Here is a 19390-nt window from a genome sequence, read left to right as displayed (position 1 = left end):
CTACAAAATAGACACACTGCTTTTTATATCCTTAGCCTCTTCCAAAAGCTTGTCATTGAACTCCTTCTCTGCTGTCCACTGGTGGAGATCACTTTCTTCCATCTTGATGGGAGGTCAGGTGTTGTTATGCTGCACCTCTGGTAATAAACCAGCCCTCCCCAAATGCTCTGACTACTGGGGTTATTGCAAGGGAGAGAGAAAAAAGCACTATGGGAGGACATACTGATTAACATCACTATACATCTTATACACATAATATCTGTCTCTTAATGGTGAGAGCCAGCCTTAAATTATCATCTATAAATAATGCTCATCTATAGCACTCCTTTGGTGAGGTTGGGTGTTAATAAGGTCCCAGTGCAAAGGGCACTCCACTCTTCATAGAAGAAAGGCAGCAGGAGACAGAGCCCTGCAGTGGTGATGAATTCTCCCCACAGCAGCCTCAGCCTCTCTCCCCTCCAAATGCTGAGAGCACAAGAGACAGCTAGGAGCTGCCCCAGCCCCCTTTTTCCCAGCCTAATTCTCCAGGTATCTCAGCTCCTCCAACCTAAACCCTCAGATAAGAGGAGTGTAGCCAAGTGCTCTCCTTCTCTGAGCTTGGCATCTTTTTTTGTCTCTCCTCAGTACCTGGTCATTATTGCCTCCTGATAACATGTGGGAGAAAATTCCCTAAGAGAAAGAAACAACAGGAAAAATCCTAAACCCCAACAGCAATCTTTCTAGAATCTTTAGGAGAGCAAACCACAGCAAGTATAAAAGCTTTCAAATTTTAAATGTTTGAAGTATCTTTAAGAATCTGGGAATTAAAGTTCCTTTCTAAATGTATGAATAAATCAGTTGAGCTGTTGAAAGAGCACTTAAGCATTCTAATAGCAATATATAAGAATTTGAAATTATTATCCACTTGTGTCAGGTTTAGAGTGTTTAAACTCATGGGTTAAGTCATGTACACTGGAAAAGTTGCAAGATAATTAAGGAAAAGTAGAATAACATTCGTCCTAAGAGAAGTAAATTTCTGGGGGAATGTCTAATTTCTGAAGCACGGGAGGATTTAGCCATGCAGCTGTGGACAATATAGGATTACTGGGATTCAGTGGTTTTCTCAAGACCACAGTGCATCCTAAGAAGATATATATAAAAATCAAAAAAGCTCTGCAGTTTGGAGGTATTGGAAAGTTGAAAATTGCAGAATTTTGGCTGAAAAATAGAGTTGTTAATAATGGCATGCTAGACAGTTTTCTTGGGAAAGGAGTTGCATTTCTGAAAGGAAAATTTTGTTCAAATACATTCAGATGTGTGTATCTATGTGTGTATATGTATATATAAATTGATGATTTAGAGCTCTCTTACCAGACAGCTGGAAAGTCTTAGTTTTTCCATGAATAAAAACCAAAATGCTCATTAATTAATAAAAGTTATGGTAGAGAAGTGATTTTTTTTTCCTGGTCTTAATCAAGACTGGGGAACTTGAGAAACCCAGTCTAGATGAATGGGCAGAAGAAGTGGAGCAGCATTTATGCAGGTCCACATCAGCAGCTTGTACATATTAGATTACCAGGAATTTAATTGTTTCAGAATTCACAGCTGTTTATGAAATGCAGCAAAGCCATTAAAGTGTCCTCTGATGTTCAGTTAAAATGAAGGGACTGATTATGGCTATTTGAAATCCTGAACTCTGAGTATCTGCATGTTCGGTGTCAGCAGTGTGAGGAGTTCTTTATCTAAAAGTAATGTAGATGCCTGAACAAGAACTGCTTTGTCTCAGGAATGTTTAAACTGATTATTCAAACAATTTAAACATGGTGTGGGGTGTCAATTTGAAAAATGCTGCTATATTCCACTTATCACAGACATTGTCTACGTCTTGGTAATTGAAAGCCACTGCCATAAGAGATGGAAAAAGCAAGCAGTAATCCCTTGAAACTCACAGGTGTATTGAAGTGGCTCTGCTCATTTTAATGTTTAATTAATTTTTTTAGTAATAAATTATAAATTGCATTTTTGTGTGCTGCTTTTTAACAACGCCTTTCAATTGTGTGAAAAAGTGCTTCAGTAGCAGAGCGTTTGGAAGGAGAATGTCAGTGGTGCTGGGGCTTTTGGAGACAAGTTTATTGTCTATTGCTTTGAGCTCAGTTTCTTTGCTTATGAGTTTCTTGTGTGGAGATCTTTATATTCCAGTTGCCTCAGTTTAAATGCAGGAGATTGAGTAAAAACCAGCTTAACAGTAGCTTGCTTCATTCTGCATCTACTTTGAAACATTTTTCATGCAGTTTTATACAAGGTAAAGCAGGTCTTTGAAGGTACTGACTGTATGTGAACAGTAGCATTTCTTCTTGGGTTTGGGGTTGGGGTTTTTTTTGGGGGGCTTGGTTTAGTTTTGAAGTCCATGGGTGTCTTGCTTTCTTTCTGTCCTGCATCCAGTCCCAAGCATCCAACAGGTTGTTACTGCTTTACCAGGTTTCAACACCAGCAAGAGGTGCTGCTGGTGATCTTGGAGGAGATTTGTAATAAATCCACACTCGGACCTAAAGTTAGGATTAGGTGACTTTTTGTACTGACATGTCTGAATAAGACTGTTTTGAGTATAAACAAGCATGGATTCTCTGCTTTAGGATTAAAAAGCTGAAACAGGTGGTGACTTCTCCTTCCCAAGTACTGCCAATCTGTGCCTTTAACCATGACCTTCCTGTTCTTGAGCTCCTGCATTCTGAAGCCTTTTGTCTCTTGGCAAAAGAATTAAGAAACAAAACAGATACCTATTCAATATTCTGTTTATTGAACAATGTCTCTTCAGTGCCCTGAATGAGTCACAGGTCTTGTTGAAAAATAACTGCAGTCATGTAAACTTTCCCAGCAGTTGCATGCCAAGGGTGTTTGTTGGACTGAATGGATAAGTTTAAATCTGGTATTTTTGTGCTCCAGTATTTGTCTTTGGAAGTGTAATAGTTTGTCTGAGCTTGCATTTTGGAGACACTCAGTGTGTTGTGTTAGTTCTGGGTAGAACTGCATTGGTGGGTTTTTGTACTGGGCTTCACTGTTAAGGCATCAAATATGTGAACTTTCCAAAGTTCAGAGATGAATCTTGTTTTAAGGGAATTGCTTGCAATCTTTTTATTTTAATGAAGAGATCCCAAGCGATTAGATGATTTGTAGTTACTTAGTAGTGCTCAGTGTTAAGGAGCTGTGCTGGTAAAAGCTGCTTATAATGGAAGAGCTAGAGGAAAGCAGAACTGGTTGGTGTCAAGTGGAAGAACTTTGGTATTTTGTTGCTTCCTTGAAACCAGGTTTTGTTGCAAATTTTTGTTTAATTGAAGCTTTGTTCTCTTGTGGGTTTTTGAGGGGCCTGGTGCAGAATGTGTCCTGGGCAGTTGTTCTTGGGGCATCTAAAGGGAGCAGGTTCCTCTCTTCCCAATGCAATCCTGCCTTGTCCATCTGCACCCTTTGCCTCCCTGGCTCTGTTTCACAGCTCTGCTGCTGCACTCCTCAGCCTCCCTTGTGATGGACAGAGTGTTCACCACACTTAAGTGACCTTTCACCATTCCTGGCATTAATGACAGCACCAAAGCTGCATCCCAAATTTAAGGTGAGCCCTCAGTGAATCTCTATGGCGTGGACGTGGCGAGATCACGTGTAAGAGAAAGAATACAAAAACCTAAAGTTGAGTTGCCTGTCTGACATTCATGGCTGTTCTAGTACAGATTTTCTGAATAACTTATTGATATTTTTCTGCCTCCTGTCTGTTTCCCAGACTCAAAAAAGTAAGGAATTGGCCACCAGAAAACCAGGGACGTAATTTGGCAGGAAATAGATGAGCATATCCTAGGACAGAAGGAGGTCAGTCTGTGTGAATAGGGAAGACTTGAGAACACAGTTTTTTGGATGGACCAAAATCTTCTGTTAATAATTCCCATGGGGGAATCCTGGAAAAAAATAGAGGTTTTGGAGTTAGTGATGTGCTGGTAGGAAGCTGGAAAGGTAAGAAGTCACTATGAATTAATTGAAAAGCAGTTTAATGATTTGACCTTAACAAGGGAATTATAAATTAATTATATCATCATAATTGTAAATTATAACTTTGCTAACATTGTGGGTATTATAACACTCATTATATAACTATAAATTATAATTAATCACCTGGTTTAGTGTAAGTTGTGCCTGACCATAGAAGGGTATTGAAACTAGAGGAGCCTTAAGGTCCCTTCTATCCAAACCATTCTCTGATTCTGTAAATGTGACCACCTCCCAAATGGCAGCATTTTTAGTAGATTTCTCAGCTTTGGTCCAGTTAAAGGAGCTTTGTATTTCTCATGCAATTGACAATCAAATACTTTTTGTCATACAGTAGGATAAGTAAAGGTAAATAACCAAGTGGCTTGGTAAGAACATTCAGAGGCAATGCCGTCAAATGGATTCAGGATCAAAAGATGCAGGACAGAATCCATATCCATATGCATATTTTGGGAAACAGCAATTGCAAGATTAGGCAGATGAGGTAAGGAAGAATAAGTGACTTAAGGTACTGCCAGCCTGTCCCTTCCAGATAATCATTAATTTTGATAAGGATATGTTATTGCAAAAGAGTGTTTTTCAGGCCTTGGATTATGGGTATCACTGCATGGGATATTCTGGAAATGGTTGGTATGTGCTGGAGTTGATTCATCTTTTTTCCCTAACATGCTTTGTTTGTAAGCATCTGATTTAAAAGTGATTCTTCTGTTCAATACTTTATTGTGATAAAGATGCATTTCACAAATAAGGTTTTAACAAACCTTAGTTCATAGAAAATTCTGCTGCTGAGCCCATGCCTTGGCAGCAACCTGGGATCAGCATGTTACATTCAACCTCAAACAGGTGCTGGCTGGGGGCTTGAGCATGTGAGCCTGCAGACACCAAACCTGGCTCTCCTTGGGCTGCTTTTAACAGATAAACAGGGAAAAAGGTGCAGTTGGCAGAAGGCACAGGTTTCTGTGGAGCCAGGTTGGAAGGGACCACAGTGGGTCATCTGGTCCAACCTCCCTGCTCAACATTTCGTTGCCAATGTTGGATTCATGCTGTTCAGGGAGAGCTCCATTTCATCAGAAAATACACTTAATGAGTAGTGTTGCAACTGGAAATAAATTGTGAATAAGTTTAGCCACCACAGTGACCCATGCTGGGGCGTCCCAAATGTGCAGGCACTGAACTGTTCTGCTCCTAATAGGGATTGATGGTTTTTTTTCCCTGCCATGAGAGGATGTCTGTGTGCACCAGCTGGCTTGCTTTGCTGCCTCCTTCTGTGAATAATTCAGCTGCTTTCTTTTTTTTTTTTTTTCAGTTTATCATTCTGTAGTTCAGCCAGGATCTCTGAATCATTCATCTGATTCTTTGTGATGGTGTCAGATGACTTGTGTGCACCCAATATATCAGTGAGGTCTGATTTCTTAGTAAAATTATATTGTATTATGTTATTTATGTAGCTTTAACATGAATACTGATGAAGTTTGTTTTTTTTAAATATTCCAGTGTTTTATTTTAAGTCAAAGTGTCTGCATTCACAATAAAATGTTGCCCTGTAGCCACCCCCCTTACCTGTTATGTCAAGATTAACTGTAAATCTTTTCCTAAAAACATGGTTTTACAGTGCATGTGAGGACATGGTAATGCTGTGTCAGGAAACTAATCAAATCTGAAACTGAGACCTAGAAATTCATTGAAAAAGTTTCATCATTTACAAACTGAAATAACTTGTGTATGGAGTAGACACTGCAGGTTACTGACCTTCTCATTGTATGTTTTAACATACCAGGTGAATTTTGAGTGTTGTGCTGCTGTTGGAGTATTTTGGGGCTTACTAGTGTGTTTTTTAATTATTTTCATGGTCTCATAAATGAGTTGGATATTTCCATGGTCATGGATTTTTGAATCAGTCTGCTTCAGTCTTTAGTGTGGCGCATCGTGCCTATATGGCACCTTTGCTGTGATCTTTGTGATGACTACCAAAGTTTAAATATGAGCTTTGTGATCTTTGTGATTGCTGCCAAAGTTTAAATATGAGCTTTTTGCAAGTAGTAAATATGAAATGCTCTTTCCTGTAAAATATCTGTGGCTGTTGAGGTAACTTTTTGCATATTAGTGGGGGGAGGAAAAAAAAAATCAATGTTGCTGACATCCAAATACACAACTTTATTTTTAAGTTTGATACCAGTTTAATGTAAAGGATCTTCATTGTGTTAGTCACTATGCATTATATAATGAGTCTGTGAAGGATGTGAAAGGAAAAGAAGCTGTGCTTTAGAAAGGCTTTTCTTTGATTCCTCCATGCCTAGATTTGCATCTTCAGGCAAATATAGAGACAGTTTTAATGGAATTTTTTGGGATACCATAGAATGACTTAGTTCAGATAATTATTTCTGGCCTCATTCATTATAATAATTGGTTACTATATGTCAGACAGTCTGCTTTGGTATTTTATCCTTGATACAGCTAGGAAGTGACAAACAGAAACTCTGAGTGTTTTCATTTTTATAGTACTCTGAAATTTTGATTGTTTTGAAATGGCATTTCCATGATGGAGAACATAATGCATGTGTGCAGCATTCTTTCTGAAGCTTTTCACTTTGGAATCTTACCAAAATAACCGTATCAGAGTTATAAGTAAACATTAAGTGCTAATTTTTACTTGAAGTTTAAAGATCCTGTCCATTGATCTGCCTGACCACTCCTAGTCTGTTTTTTCCCAACTGCTTTTGTTGGCCTTTGTGGAAGCAGACAGGACATTCCCTATGGGCCAGAGGATTCCCATTCCTTCCTCCCCATGTGTGTAGCTTTCCTCAGCCTTCTGGAGGGGATGGCAAAGTCACTGATCTCCATCCTAATGAGAACTGGAAGTGGTAGCTGGTGTGATAGATGTTGTTCACCCACAGGTGTACACATAGCTGGCATCTGTCAGTCTGTCTGTGTTCTGCAGGGAGCTCCAGCAGCATGGAAGGGAAGGGCAGAGTTGCAGCTTCTCCTGTCTCCCTGTGGACCAAGCTTAAGGATTTGCTGCAGCAGGGGAAGAACCATTCATTAATTTGGCTTAACTGAGCCTACAAACTGCTGCTGAGGCTGCTTTTGTGATCTGGTTATTTAACCTTATTCTGCACTGTCAGATGCTGACTCCGGGCAGATGAAGCAAATAAGTGTTCAAGCCAGGCAGAGTTGAAAAGGAGCAACTCTCTCCTCCCTGCCTACACTCACACTTCCCAAGTATGGGTTGTATGGAACAGAATAACCTGGAATGCACTGACTTTGCACATCCTCTCTGAACTGCAGGATTCACCCACCTTTGGCTTTTTAAATTTGTAAAATACAAGTGGTGCCTTTGTCCTGCAACTGCTTTGAAACTTCAAGGTGTGAATGTGTCAGAATAGAATTTTCTTTTTCTAATTTTCTAATTTTGGATTGCTTTGTCAATTGCCAAATTCCTAATGGCTTGATCAAACTGAATGTATTAGTGTTGATAATTCCTTCTATAATTTATTAAGCAATTAATGGTATTGTAAAATATAGTGTGTAATCCCACTGTGTAATTGTGAACAGAGTGGAAGACCAAATCTTTGCTATTAACATATTGGTCAAATTCCTTCCCTTTCTATCATTAAGATGCATATAATTAGCTGGTCAGTATTTACCTATATCTAGAACTTGATGTGTCAGTGATTCTGTTGTGTCTGCAAAGGTTTAATGAACTTCTGCATTTATATAGTTGAGTATCTCCATGCTGCTGCTTTTACATCAGACAAGTTTTATACTTCAATAACTCAAATTCCCTCAAAGGGATGCAAGTCCTGCTGCAAATTAGGAATTACCAGTCCCATGCATTTTCAGTGAAGTCGTGCTAAACTTCTAATGCTCCTTTAAAGTCATGGTGATGCTCTCAGGATATTTCAAATAGGGTCTTTGAAATAGAATTTCTAATGGCTTAGTCAGATGCATCACCATATGAAATGATCAGATGTCATTTCCATTTTAAAGAGATTCCTGTAATATGAAAGATTCCAATCAAGATGTTTTCACACTTCACTTAGCTCATCATATGCAAACTAAATTAAGGTATCAGTCGACCTACCAGATGTGGTAGGCACAGAACTATCAGAGCCCATATTTCAGGGATGGCAGCAAGTCTTGGCTGCTGTACAGTTTGGAGATCCAAAACTTTCTTTGATTGCAAGTAATGACTTTCATCTTTTAGTTCCTTTATTGCCTGTTGATGAGTTTGGCTTTTTCCTGATTTACATAAGTGTAGTGTCTGGGAGAACATGTGCCAGCTAAGTCTTGGAATGGGTACTAGTTGTAGGTTTGGAGGAGCTGTTCTGGTTCCTAGATTTAGGTGGTGATAAAAGCTTGTGTGTTAAATAAAAATTATTGTGAACTGTCATGGGTAGAATCTTTTGAGGGCACACCTGTGTGTGTCCCAGCTTGGAGCTCACAGGTGTGCTTATGGAGAAAATATGTCCCAAACCACTTCCAGTTTTCTTTAGACTGTTTAATTTCTACCCTTGTTTCCCAATCTTCTCCCATCTTTTCCAATGTTTCTATAGTTTATCTAAAAGGATTTGTATTTTGATCTTTGGTTCATCTTCAGGTTTTTTTTAAAAAGTTTAAGACATAGAATTAGTGATGATGTCTGCTGAATTGATTCTTCTGCCTCTGCCAACTTTTCAAATACAGTGACAGCCTGTCCCAGAAACATGGGGGATATGCTTTAAATACTTCTACAGATGACATGTGAGTTATGTTTTAGACTGGCAACTTGCTTGCCTTTCCCAGCCACTTAGGAGCCACCTCTGAGGCAGAAGCCAGTGTTGGTGCCCATGTTCCTTTATCCTGAAGGAACTGGCAAAGGTTTCTGCAGCCAAGGTGACAGACCTGCAATTGTGGCTGTGCTCACCAGTGGCCAAACAGTGCAGTTATTCAAGGTTCCATCTTGCAGAGCTGAGCCAGCTGATTAGGCTCATCCATGTTTCATATACTGTCAGCTCCTTTAGAAATATATCTGCTCTTGACCTCTGCAAACTGGAGACCAGGAGCCATTTCCCTGTTTTTAGCAATTGCCAGGCTCTCACAGATCCATTCTCAGTTCCATTTAGTGAATTTGGCATTAAGATTCTCTTAGGTCTAGTGCTAACATGGTGGAATGGAAGCACACCTGGGCAGAACCACGGTAACTACATGACAGATTCTTGTGTGCACTAATGAATATATTTTTATAGATAATTTTAATAAGTGCTGCCACGTTTGTCTCTGTCTAGATTCATTTTCTTGGTACCTCTGACATATTTTATGTTATATACTTTACAATACTTCAGATATTTAAAGTAAAGATCTCTTCCAAACAGAGCTCTCACAGTGTCTGGCTCTGTGCAGGCTTCCCAGCTGCCTTGCTGAGCCCGAGGAACCTCAGATTGCTTTTGTGTAATCCAGTAACTCAGGAGAAAGTGAGGCTAAACGACAGCAGCTGTGGCCCTGGTGTAGCAGTGTGGCAAAGTGGCTCTGTTTGGAAGCAATGAGGGATCACAGAAAGCCCATATGATGGGTGAATCCCCTGAGGCTCTGGGGGCAAGGGGGAACAGTTGTTAGGAGGAGCCCCACCCCCAGGCTGTGGAGAAAGGAACAAAGCCCAGCTTGGCTGGGCAGCACAGCCCGACCTGCCACAGGCTGGGACAGCAGAAAGGGACAGGGATGCTTCTGACTCTGTCCTGTGCCTAACCTCATTCAGGGAAAGTCCTTCAAGTCAGCATTCCAGCCAAATCAAAGAATTGCAAGTGCAGCAGGATGCCAGCGTGTGCAGTACTCTGGTTTGAGCAGGACTCTCTCTCCGACCCTGCCTTTTGATCATGGCTTACCTGTGCACTTGGCTGGTACCTGGCACAGGCTGAGCTGCACACAGGCTTGGGATAAGGATCATGTGGAGCATTTAGGAAGCTGTGCAAGTTGGTTTCTTCACTGAGCTTACAGTGCAGCACTTTTGTGTAAGGTACAGTTTGGATCCTTAAAGAATTTGCTGAGCTTTAGACTTCCAAATTACTTCTGGTTTGAGAAAAACTGTTCTTCTTACTGGTGCCTCTTGTCTATTGGATTGGGTTTTTTGTTTCTCCCATAATTGGTAATTGTGCATCTCTTCTTCTGAAAGAAGATGTCTTCTGATATCCTTTTCTTTTTTTCATAAAAAGTGTAGTTTGTCATTTTGACCACATGCTCCCAGGCAGACAAATCTGCTTGGGCATTTGTAGTTCTGTGGTTTAGTTTGATCTAATTCTCGTTTTGATAAATAATACTATATATATATCATATTTTTGTGTATTTCTTCTGCTCATTTTTTTTTCTTTTCAAGAAAAATGGTAATTTCTCTGTTGTGCCCACGTATAGAATATTTGCATGGGTTTATGAAGAAAAACTGGTGGATTGCATTTTGAAATGCCTGCAATAATTGAAGCATTCCAGGATGTGCATTTGTTGTTCTTAGCTCTTTTGACCAATGTCTTTGAACTCCCCATTGCTTGTTTTGGGAGAGTGTCAGTAGCTTGAAATGATGCATATTCACTTGGATGGAGGTTGGAGATGGCAGAATGAAATTACTTTGTGTCTGTTAGTGTTCTCTGATATAGGGATGAGGCAGATATTTGAGGAAATGAAGAATATTAAGCAAAAAATTAAACACAGTCCTTATGGATTAAGGAAAGTACTTGAGAATCATTTTAAAATACAGAGTAAGAACTCTTATGTGTAAAATCTGACTGAGTAAACGGAGTTCTATTTGGCCAGAGGTAGGCTGAATCCATATATATATATATATATATATATATATATATGTAATTAATGCCTTTTTTGTTGCTGTTTTTTTTTTCCCTGCATAGTTTACTTTGTTAAACTCTTTCATCAGTATGTTGCTGACAGGATGTGCTTGATGCAAAGATTTAAATGTAGACTTTCCAAACAACATGTATTTATTTCTTCTTTTCTTTAGGAGACATCACTCAGAAAGGATATGAAAAGAAGAGGGCAAAGCTGCTAGCACGGTACATACCACTAATTCAAGGTGAGAAGCTGCCTGGAAATTACACCTTTGTGCCAAATTTGTGGAAATATAAAATGCAAAAGTTCTCACTAAATAGACTGGATGAATTATAGTAGTGTTTGATATGGCATCTAAGCAGCAGTGGGAAATGGCTGTCACAGAGAAGTGCAGAGCAAGGAAAAAGCCTGAAATAGATATTTTTTATAGTTTTATATGAAATGTTAAATGGTAACATTTTTGTCAGCAAACTTCAGTTTGACAACTGCATCTGAAACTTTAAGATAACTTTAGAAATTAATAAAGTTATTACTAAAAGCAACTTAGCTGCTTTGATTAGATGAAAATACTCAGTGGTTCTCACTCTCATGCTTTAATGTGCTGGTTTTTGCATTCCCTGTGCCTCACCCATTTCCACACACTCCCTCACCCCCTCTGTTTCTTCAAAGTGCTGACTTTTTTATATATAAACCATTACTTCTGAAGCTGGTTATTTTCAGACTTCATCATCCACAGCCAAAACCTGAGTGCCCAGCTTTATAAAATTTATTTTTATGCTAGGACACTGAAATCAATCAGGGTTTAGGTTGTTATGCTGCCACTGAGATTTGGTATTCTGTAATCCCCCAAATTTCCATAGCTTGACAGATATTAAGATAAGGGGAAATGAGAAGAAAACTAAGGAGAGTGGAAGCAATAATGAGACACTGTAAACTGAGAGAGTGTTGAACAGTCAGAATGTGATCTGGTGTTTCATCATGGGGGTTCCCTTAGCAAATGTTTCTTTTTTGTGGTTTTGCTTTTTATTTGGATTTGGGGCTTTATTTAAGAATAGATGTAGGTTTTCCCTTAGCAAATGTGTAATCTCTGTAGGCCAGGCAGAACCAAACCCATCTCTTTAAAATGGCTTGTTCCTTGCAAAGAAGGAGTTTGGAATTTTAGGATGACTGACAGTCAATAGCCAGCTCTAGCCTCAGCTGCCACAGCTTCTCCTCCTTACATCATTTTTCTGGAAAGAACTGTCTCAGTTTTCTGTTCAAAATACCCTGTCCTCTTTAACTCAGCTTGGTTAAAGATTCTGAGACCAGGTGAGGTATGGATTTTGACTGAGGATTCACAATTACTAGAAATACTCTGTCAGTGCACTTTGTCTCCTAGAAAGTCATGTCTTTGGATTTCTGTCTCTTGTTTAATCTCCCATCATCTTTGATTTACTCTGCCTTCACTCCTTTCTGTTGACAGTGAGGGTTTTACTTTATATTTTTTCCTTCTCAACTCTCACAAGGCTGTTTGCACAAATACTCAAGTACTGAGCTCTCAAGTATAGCTTGACAACTCCAGTACTTTGTCTGCCATACTCCTTAAAGTAAGTTTAGATTTTCAGCTGCTGAAAGGTTTTTCTCCTTGTTCAGCTATATTTCCCTAATCGCCTTAAGCAGTAGTTTAATGAGTCAGCAAATCCTGTGGTTTGTCCTACTTGCTTGAGACCACATTTTCTAAGAAGTACCAGATTACTTGATCTTTTTTTACCACCTCTGCCTAGATTAGTATTAAGCTGACAGGAATCTAGCTTTAATATGCTAAAAAATGAATAGACTGTCTGCCTCTGAGCACAAAGAATGATGCTCTGGCAAAAAGATAAAATTTGCTTAAAGCATTAAGCTAACTGCCTGGTTCAGTTTCCTGACATATGCTCCATTAACCCAGTTCTAACTTGAAATTTCCTTAATTGACACAGCTCCAGCATGGCTCAGAATAGTGTGTGGGAGTCCCAAAGGCTTTGAGCCTGCAGAAATTTTTTATCATTAACAATTTAATTGTAGCATTGCTGATAAAATTCATAAGGTTCAGTATCTATCAAGTCTTTGCAGACTGATGAATGTCAGCATTTTACATTTATTGACTTCTTGCTCTATGATTTGATGTCCCCAGGACCACTAAATCATATCTTTCTAAAGCTTTATGTCTTAAAAATGCACTTGCATGATCATAGGTTTGGGTCTAAAATGGTTTGGGCTCTGTTCTGCTGCACTCTATGGCTGAATCTGTGGGGAGCCACATCATTACCCAGACAGTGTTAACCAACCCCACAGAGGGCTTGGGGAACAGAAAAAGACAGAAGTGCCTGCAAAGCACATTTTTAATTAACAGGAAAATTAAGCAGAACATCCTGTGATTCAAGGGTCTCATTCCTGTAGATTGTTTTGTATTCTAAAGTTCTAAATCTGAAACGATGAAGAGTTAGTGGAAATGTAAAGATTTTGCTTAGGAACCATAAAACTCTGTAATTATAGGGAAATAATAACTAGAATGAGTTATTTTTCACTGATCCAACCAAGTGGACTGTGCAAAATCAAAAACAAGTGTTGAGTAATAGCAAGCATTAAACAGTAATTAATTATTTTAATGAAGTAAAATTTAACAGTCAGTAATTGGCTTCCTCAGTCAACCTCTGCATGCAAATTACAGATAAAACTCTGAGGAAATAATTAATTATATCTGTAGGCAATCTGGCATGCTGCATGATGAGGCTTCTGAGTGATGGATAACATCAGATACATGGCAGAGGGTGATTTTGAATGTGGATAAAGCTGGGATGCAAAAACATTCAGAAATAACAGAATAAAATAAGCAACATTTACAGTGAGCATCCTCTCCTGATGGGCAGGTGATGGTCTAAGCTTCCTTTCTAACACCTCAAGTAAAACTCCTGCCTTGTGATGGTTATTTCTGATTATCCTGATTTCTTACTGATATTTTTACAATGTTACTGGTTATTTTCAATGTGCCTCTTATGAGGTTGCAATTGTAGTTAGTGTCCTGGTGCTGCTTTACAGAGCAGTCTCTGGAAATTATTTCACTGGATTTAGTTAGTGCTAGAAGAACATCTTGGTCAGTGACTTCATTTCTCCTCTGGGGTCACAGTGATTCCACTCTAAAATTATTTTCTTTTATTATTTTCTTCCTTAGCATTTCTGCTCCAGCAAAATTGAAATAACCATTTTCAAATTTTTATTTTAAGGGAAAATGATGATGAAACCTCCTCTAATTTTGGATGTGGCTGGCATATCCCATACTTCTATTTTTCTTAAGTTTTCATGGGTTTTTGTCTCTGAAAAATGTTTCTGCTGCTACCAGGAATACATGTGCTTTCTGTTCCTGGTTGCACCAGGTGATCTTCAAGGTCTCTCCAACCTGGGTTGCTCTGTGATTCTGTATTACTGTGATTTTTGTTTTTGCATCCTTGTGGTTAAGAGGTACCCACAAATCAGGCTCTCATTCAATTAGAGTGGGAGTTTTACATACCCCTATAGCACTTAGTACCTGTAGTTCCATTTTTAGGGAATATGCAACTTTGGTGTCTTGGAGTCTACAAAAGCTTTATAATTTCTTATAATTTAAGGAAAAAAACATATAAGTACCTTACTTGGTGCTATGGAGTTAAAATTCCCACTTTACACTATGGGTATAATGGCTGTGATTAAAGGATGTCCAAATTTTTATTGGCTAATTTGGCTGGATCTTGGTATACTTGGTTTAAATGAGCTATGTGAAAATGTAAGGTGTTCACATGGGCTAGTTGAAAAAGCAGTTTATAGCTTCATTGCTCAGTTTCTCAAAATATCAAGAGATGGCTATTCCTGTGCCTTTTCAATTCAGTGCACATCTTTGTACATTAGGAGTGCTGGGCTGCTTGTGAAGCACCTCCTGAGCTGCTGCTTAAAATGGACTATTATTTTGAGAAATTTAAGCTCTAGCTAATGCCTCGTGGGTGTTCTGCTTACCAGTGTGTCATAGAGTCTAAATAAGTGCCTCTCTTACTTGTGAGTAAGTAACACTTACTTTTTATTTTTATTGAGGTGGTTTAGTCAGTGTTTGGGTTCTCTGAATTGGATCCAAATCCTGGCTTGTATTTGGTTTCATTGAGTTTATAACAAGTGTCTTCTGTGCTTTTGTATTCTTTGCTGCTGTTCCATGCTTCTTTGAATGGAAAGTGTTAATGCCCTTAAAATGGTTTCATAGGCTGCAAGTGGAAGCTTAGGAGGTGGAATTTACTTCTTTGAGTAGAGGAAAATGTTACAGTATCATGGAAGATTGTCACATATAATGCATGTGTACAATGCCTTGTGGTGTCATTATTATTTCTAATCTCTTGAATTTCTGATACCGTATTCTGGGTAATAAATTACATTGGGTAAATCCTTGTTCAGTCCCTCTAATCTGGAAGGTGTGAACACTTCCAAAGCTGGATGTTGAAGATAAAAAATGTGTGTACAGCAGGTAATATGTTCTGAGATGGGATATGACAGTCAAGGATGGTACCATTGAACTTGAGTGAGGACTGGATACTCAGTAACTGCCCAGAGCCAGACCTCCACTTTCTGGATTTTCTGCCTTGTCATAGCTTTTCCTTTCTTTTTGCACTTTGAAGCTGGCTGTTGTCATTTGCTCCTTTCTTGTTTCCTTACCCAGTTCAATAGCTGCAGAAAGACTTAATAATGTACAAAGAGTCTGGAGTTTGCTCTTTGGCCTCCCTCTTCCCCTCTCCTCTCTACAGAGTTCTTTAATACATTATGTTTTGAAAATTTTATCTCTACCCACCTAATGACTTTAGCTGCTCATCCTCCCCACTGATGCCAGCAGAGATTCTGCCTTGTCCTGGCAGCTCTTCCCTGCTCTTACAGTAAAATCATTTTTGCTTCTATAAATGCAAATTGCTTGAAATGCCAGCGTTGGTCTTGATTCTCCTGTGCTTGTGGATGGAGAAATACAGGAATAAATAAAATAGTATTTTAAATTTCATCCTGTAGAAGCACATTGTTCCCTTAGTTGACTTCATTCTTGCTAGCTTTGGGCAAGTTAAAAATGGAGAAAAAACAGTGACTAGTGGATCAAATGCCTTTAGTGTATGTCTTTTCTGTAAAGGTGTTGGTGTGAGTGGGGAGACTTCACCTAATTACCCATCTGCTTTTGCTGAAGGCTAAGGTAGTGATTTGCATAGTAGGGGAATAAATGAACAAGCTCACCAGGCTTGTGGAACAGCATTTTACTGGCACATAGTTATGTAGCCTAAGAGTCAGATGCACTATCTTACTATTTTTACCAAAAAGTGATATTCTTCAGATGCATTGTTGCTATTTTTGCACTGTGATGTGAAACCTACTTTGGGAAAACAAGAAGGGAAACTTAATCCAAAGAAATGGAGTTGTAGTTTCTAATAGTGCCAAGGATTTCATGCCTCATCCTAATTTACAAGGAACTTCTGAAATCCACTGGTACATACTTCATCACAATAACTCTGATTCACAAAAATCTGATTTTGGCCTTGAGAGGAGGAGAGTGTTCTGGAGTTGGATTTGGTCATGGACTCCTGTTGTTATGTGTGGTCACTTCTTCCCTGTTCCTCCTGCCCCCAGGGTTGGTGTGGCCAAACAGCAGTGCTTGGGTTGCACATGACTCATGATATAACCCATACTCCTGATGGGTTATACCAGTCAGCTCATTTTCCAGATTGTTCTCCTCCCACAGGGCATCACAGAGTGGACAAGGGGCTCTTACAAGCCCTGATTTCAAGGCTCTGTAGTTACTATAAGACTGCAAATGGGAAGAGTAAGGAATTGGGAGGAACGTGAATCTCTTTTTCTGCTTACAACTAACAACCCTCCTGGAGGAAAAGAAATGGCACACCAAAAAAAAGTTCTGGTGTTCTTTTGCTATCTTTTTCACCCAAGGTCCCTTTTGACAAAATTACACAAAAATGATGTAGGTATGATGTTTTCTGAGAATTCCTTAAGTAGTCTTAGTTGAGGGAGGCTCCCAGCCCTGCTGCCTGTTCTCTTTTGTACCATCATAGTTCTCCCTTTGCCTTGGCTGTTTGCTTGGCTCAGGCTTAAGGAGATGACTTGCCTCAATCTTTCTAACAAAATCTGAAGTTGCTGTTTATTGTTTCCAGATCAACCAATCCCCCTGGACTGTTGACCTGTGGTTATGGAAAACTTGTGTTCAAGTGAAATGTGGAATAGAATTCTGCAGTGTTTTCACCACTTATCAGATCTGTTGAATCAATTCAGCTGGCAAACTACATTTGTTTTTCTATTACAAAATTCTGCTTAAGTGTTTCAAGGAGTGTTAGGTCTGTATATTGGTAAATACACATTCTGTTCTGCTCCACAGAGGACACTTTGGTTTCTTTGCTGGGCTGACTCCATATATCCCATTGGGGAATGCAGTTGATGTTAGATATTCTGTCATCTGTCAGTTTAAAAAACTTTACTTTGGGAAAGCAGGAAAAATCAGTTGAGAATGTGTTTGTTCTTTATTACAAACTGTAAAAGAAAGGAGCATATCTCTAAGTCAGACTAATTTCTTAAAACTTAGATCTGTGTGAATTATTAAATGTTCCTTTGTTTTTCTATTATTTAGGCTCATTTTTCCTACACACTGAACTCATATCTAGCTCAAGGTTGCCTCTTCAACATCCAGAGGTGCTCACTGTTAGCTGCAAAGGGTTGGGAAAGGGATTATGGAGTGCATTCATCCAAAGGTCTTAACAGATACCCAAGAAGGCTGGTATATAGTAATTTACCTTGTCATGAAGATGATAAAGCACTTTCCCTGAGGATATTACATGTAGATAGAGCATTTGAAAGCTCTTTTTCATCAATTGAGGTACAAATGGGATATTTAATCCAATTACACTCCTAATGTAAAGACTATATATCACTGAAACGCCTTCATAAAAGTGTCTATAATTCCTAGATTTGTTAGTAGCTGCCAATTTCTTTCCTGATACTCACTTTGTAACAACGGGAACAGAAGCCCCATGAGAGAGAAGTGAACCTTTTCTTACTTTTTAAAGTGAGATCTTTCCTTGCAAACGAACTGACCCAGATTCCTCTGGGATGATGTCTTCAGTTCAGTGGAAGCTGCTTTTGGTAAATATTTGCATTTTGGAAATGTTGTGTTCAAATACTTTGTTTCCAAAACGTGTTGTTTTCAAAAGACTTGGGGCCAGGTAGGAAAGCAGAAGCTCCTCAAGGGAAGGAAGGAGTGAAATGAAAGATATATTCAGCCCTGTGTGGTACAAGGGCTGAGGAAATACAGTGACCTTGATGCAGCCATGTAAGTTTGTTGTAAAACACAGCACTAAGCTATATTTATGTTAGGATTGTGCAAAAAACCCCTTCCAGCTGCATTGGAATTTTTACATTACATTTTGAAATGTGAATGTATAATAAAACTGCAAATGGAAGTTCCTAGCCCAAATTCATATAGTCCTTGATTTATCAAGAGCCAGCAGAGAGTCTCCTCACTTTGGGGATGGGGAAGGGATAATGCATATTTAATGGTTACTGTCCCCCCCTTTGATTTTTTATTCCTGTTGTGCTACAATGTAGAATTGAGATTCATCTTCCCAAATACTAGCCAGCCTAAACATAAGCAACTGCTGTGGCTTATCTAGAGCCCTGTTCTAATAAGGTGCAAAGCAAACAACTAGAGAATGGTTCAGTTTCTCTTATTTTTATTACTTTGTGTGGGGCTGGGAAGGTCTGTCATGGTTTCAGGAGTACATGAAGCAACCAGACAACCTGGATTACAGCAGGAGCTTTTACACAGGTGAAACTGACAGTAATTCTGCATAAATATCTGCAGAGGTCTTACTAGAGGATTGCAACATTTTTTGTAAAATGTGAATCTTTTGAGTTAAATGGGCATAGATTAAATTGGATTAAAATGCAGGTAGAAGATGAGCTCTTTTTAAAGATACTGTCTTGCTCCAGTTGTAGTCAAACAATGTAGACGTGGGGATCAGATATTGTGTTTGTAAGCTGAGTTTGGACTAAAATAAACTATGTTTCAGGTGTGGATCCATCCCTGCAAGCAGAGAACAGAGTCCCAGGCTCTTCCCAAGCCACTGCTGGAGTAGCAAAGCAGCAGAAATCCCGATCCACCAACTCGAGGGACGAGCGCTTCCGATCCGGTAAGGGACACAGAGACAGCTGAGGCATCTCATGTCCTCAGAGGAAAATATCCCTGTGAAATGGTACCTGCACCCACACAGAAGGGTGTAGTGCTTTGGAAGAAGGGAAGAGGTAATGAATATTTTCCAAGTATCTTGTTTTGTTACAAGAGTGGTTTTGTTTGAATGCTGCCTGCAGGAAATGCAAGACTGTAGGCCTGGCTTCTGATGTGTTTCTTGTTGTGAATTTTACCATGCTCAACAGGTTTTCCATATTTGCTGAGAAAACAAAATTGGGTTTCTAGTCTGTATAACAGTTACTTAAAAATTTTGAGGACTAGAGCATGTGAATTTGGAGGATTTTTTGCTTGCTCGTTTGGGTTATTTTGTTAAAG

At 39.1% G+C, this 19390-nt stretch overlaps 1 protein-coding gene across 1 annotated transcript in view; it reads left to right on the top strand.

Annotated features, from left to right (window-relative positions):
• DIP2A (disco interacting protein 2 homolog A) overlaps positions 1-19390 on the top strand; it is a 79075-nt gene that overhangs the window by 13809 nt on the left and 45876 nt on the right. Inside the window, exons 2-3 of the mRNA XM_059475712.1 lie at positions 10988-11059; positions 18897-19016. Coding sequence (XP_059331695.1) covers positions 10988-11059; positions 18897-19016 — 192 coding nt within the window. The remainder of the gene's footprint in view (positions 1-10987; positions 11060-18896; positions 19017-19390) is intronic.

The sequence above is a fragment of the Ammospiza nelsoni genome, chromosome 7 (genome assembly GCF_027579445.1).
Source record: "Ammospiza nelsoni isolate bAmmNel1 chromosome 7, bAmmNel1.pri, whole genome shotgun sequence".
NCBI lineage: Eukaryota > Metazoa > Chordata > Aves > Passeriformes > Passerellidae > Ammospiza > Ammospiza nelsoni.
The sequence above is the reverse complement of the archived record's forward strand: the minus strand, read 5'-3'. Positions and strand labels throughout refer to the sequence as shown.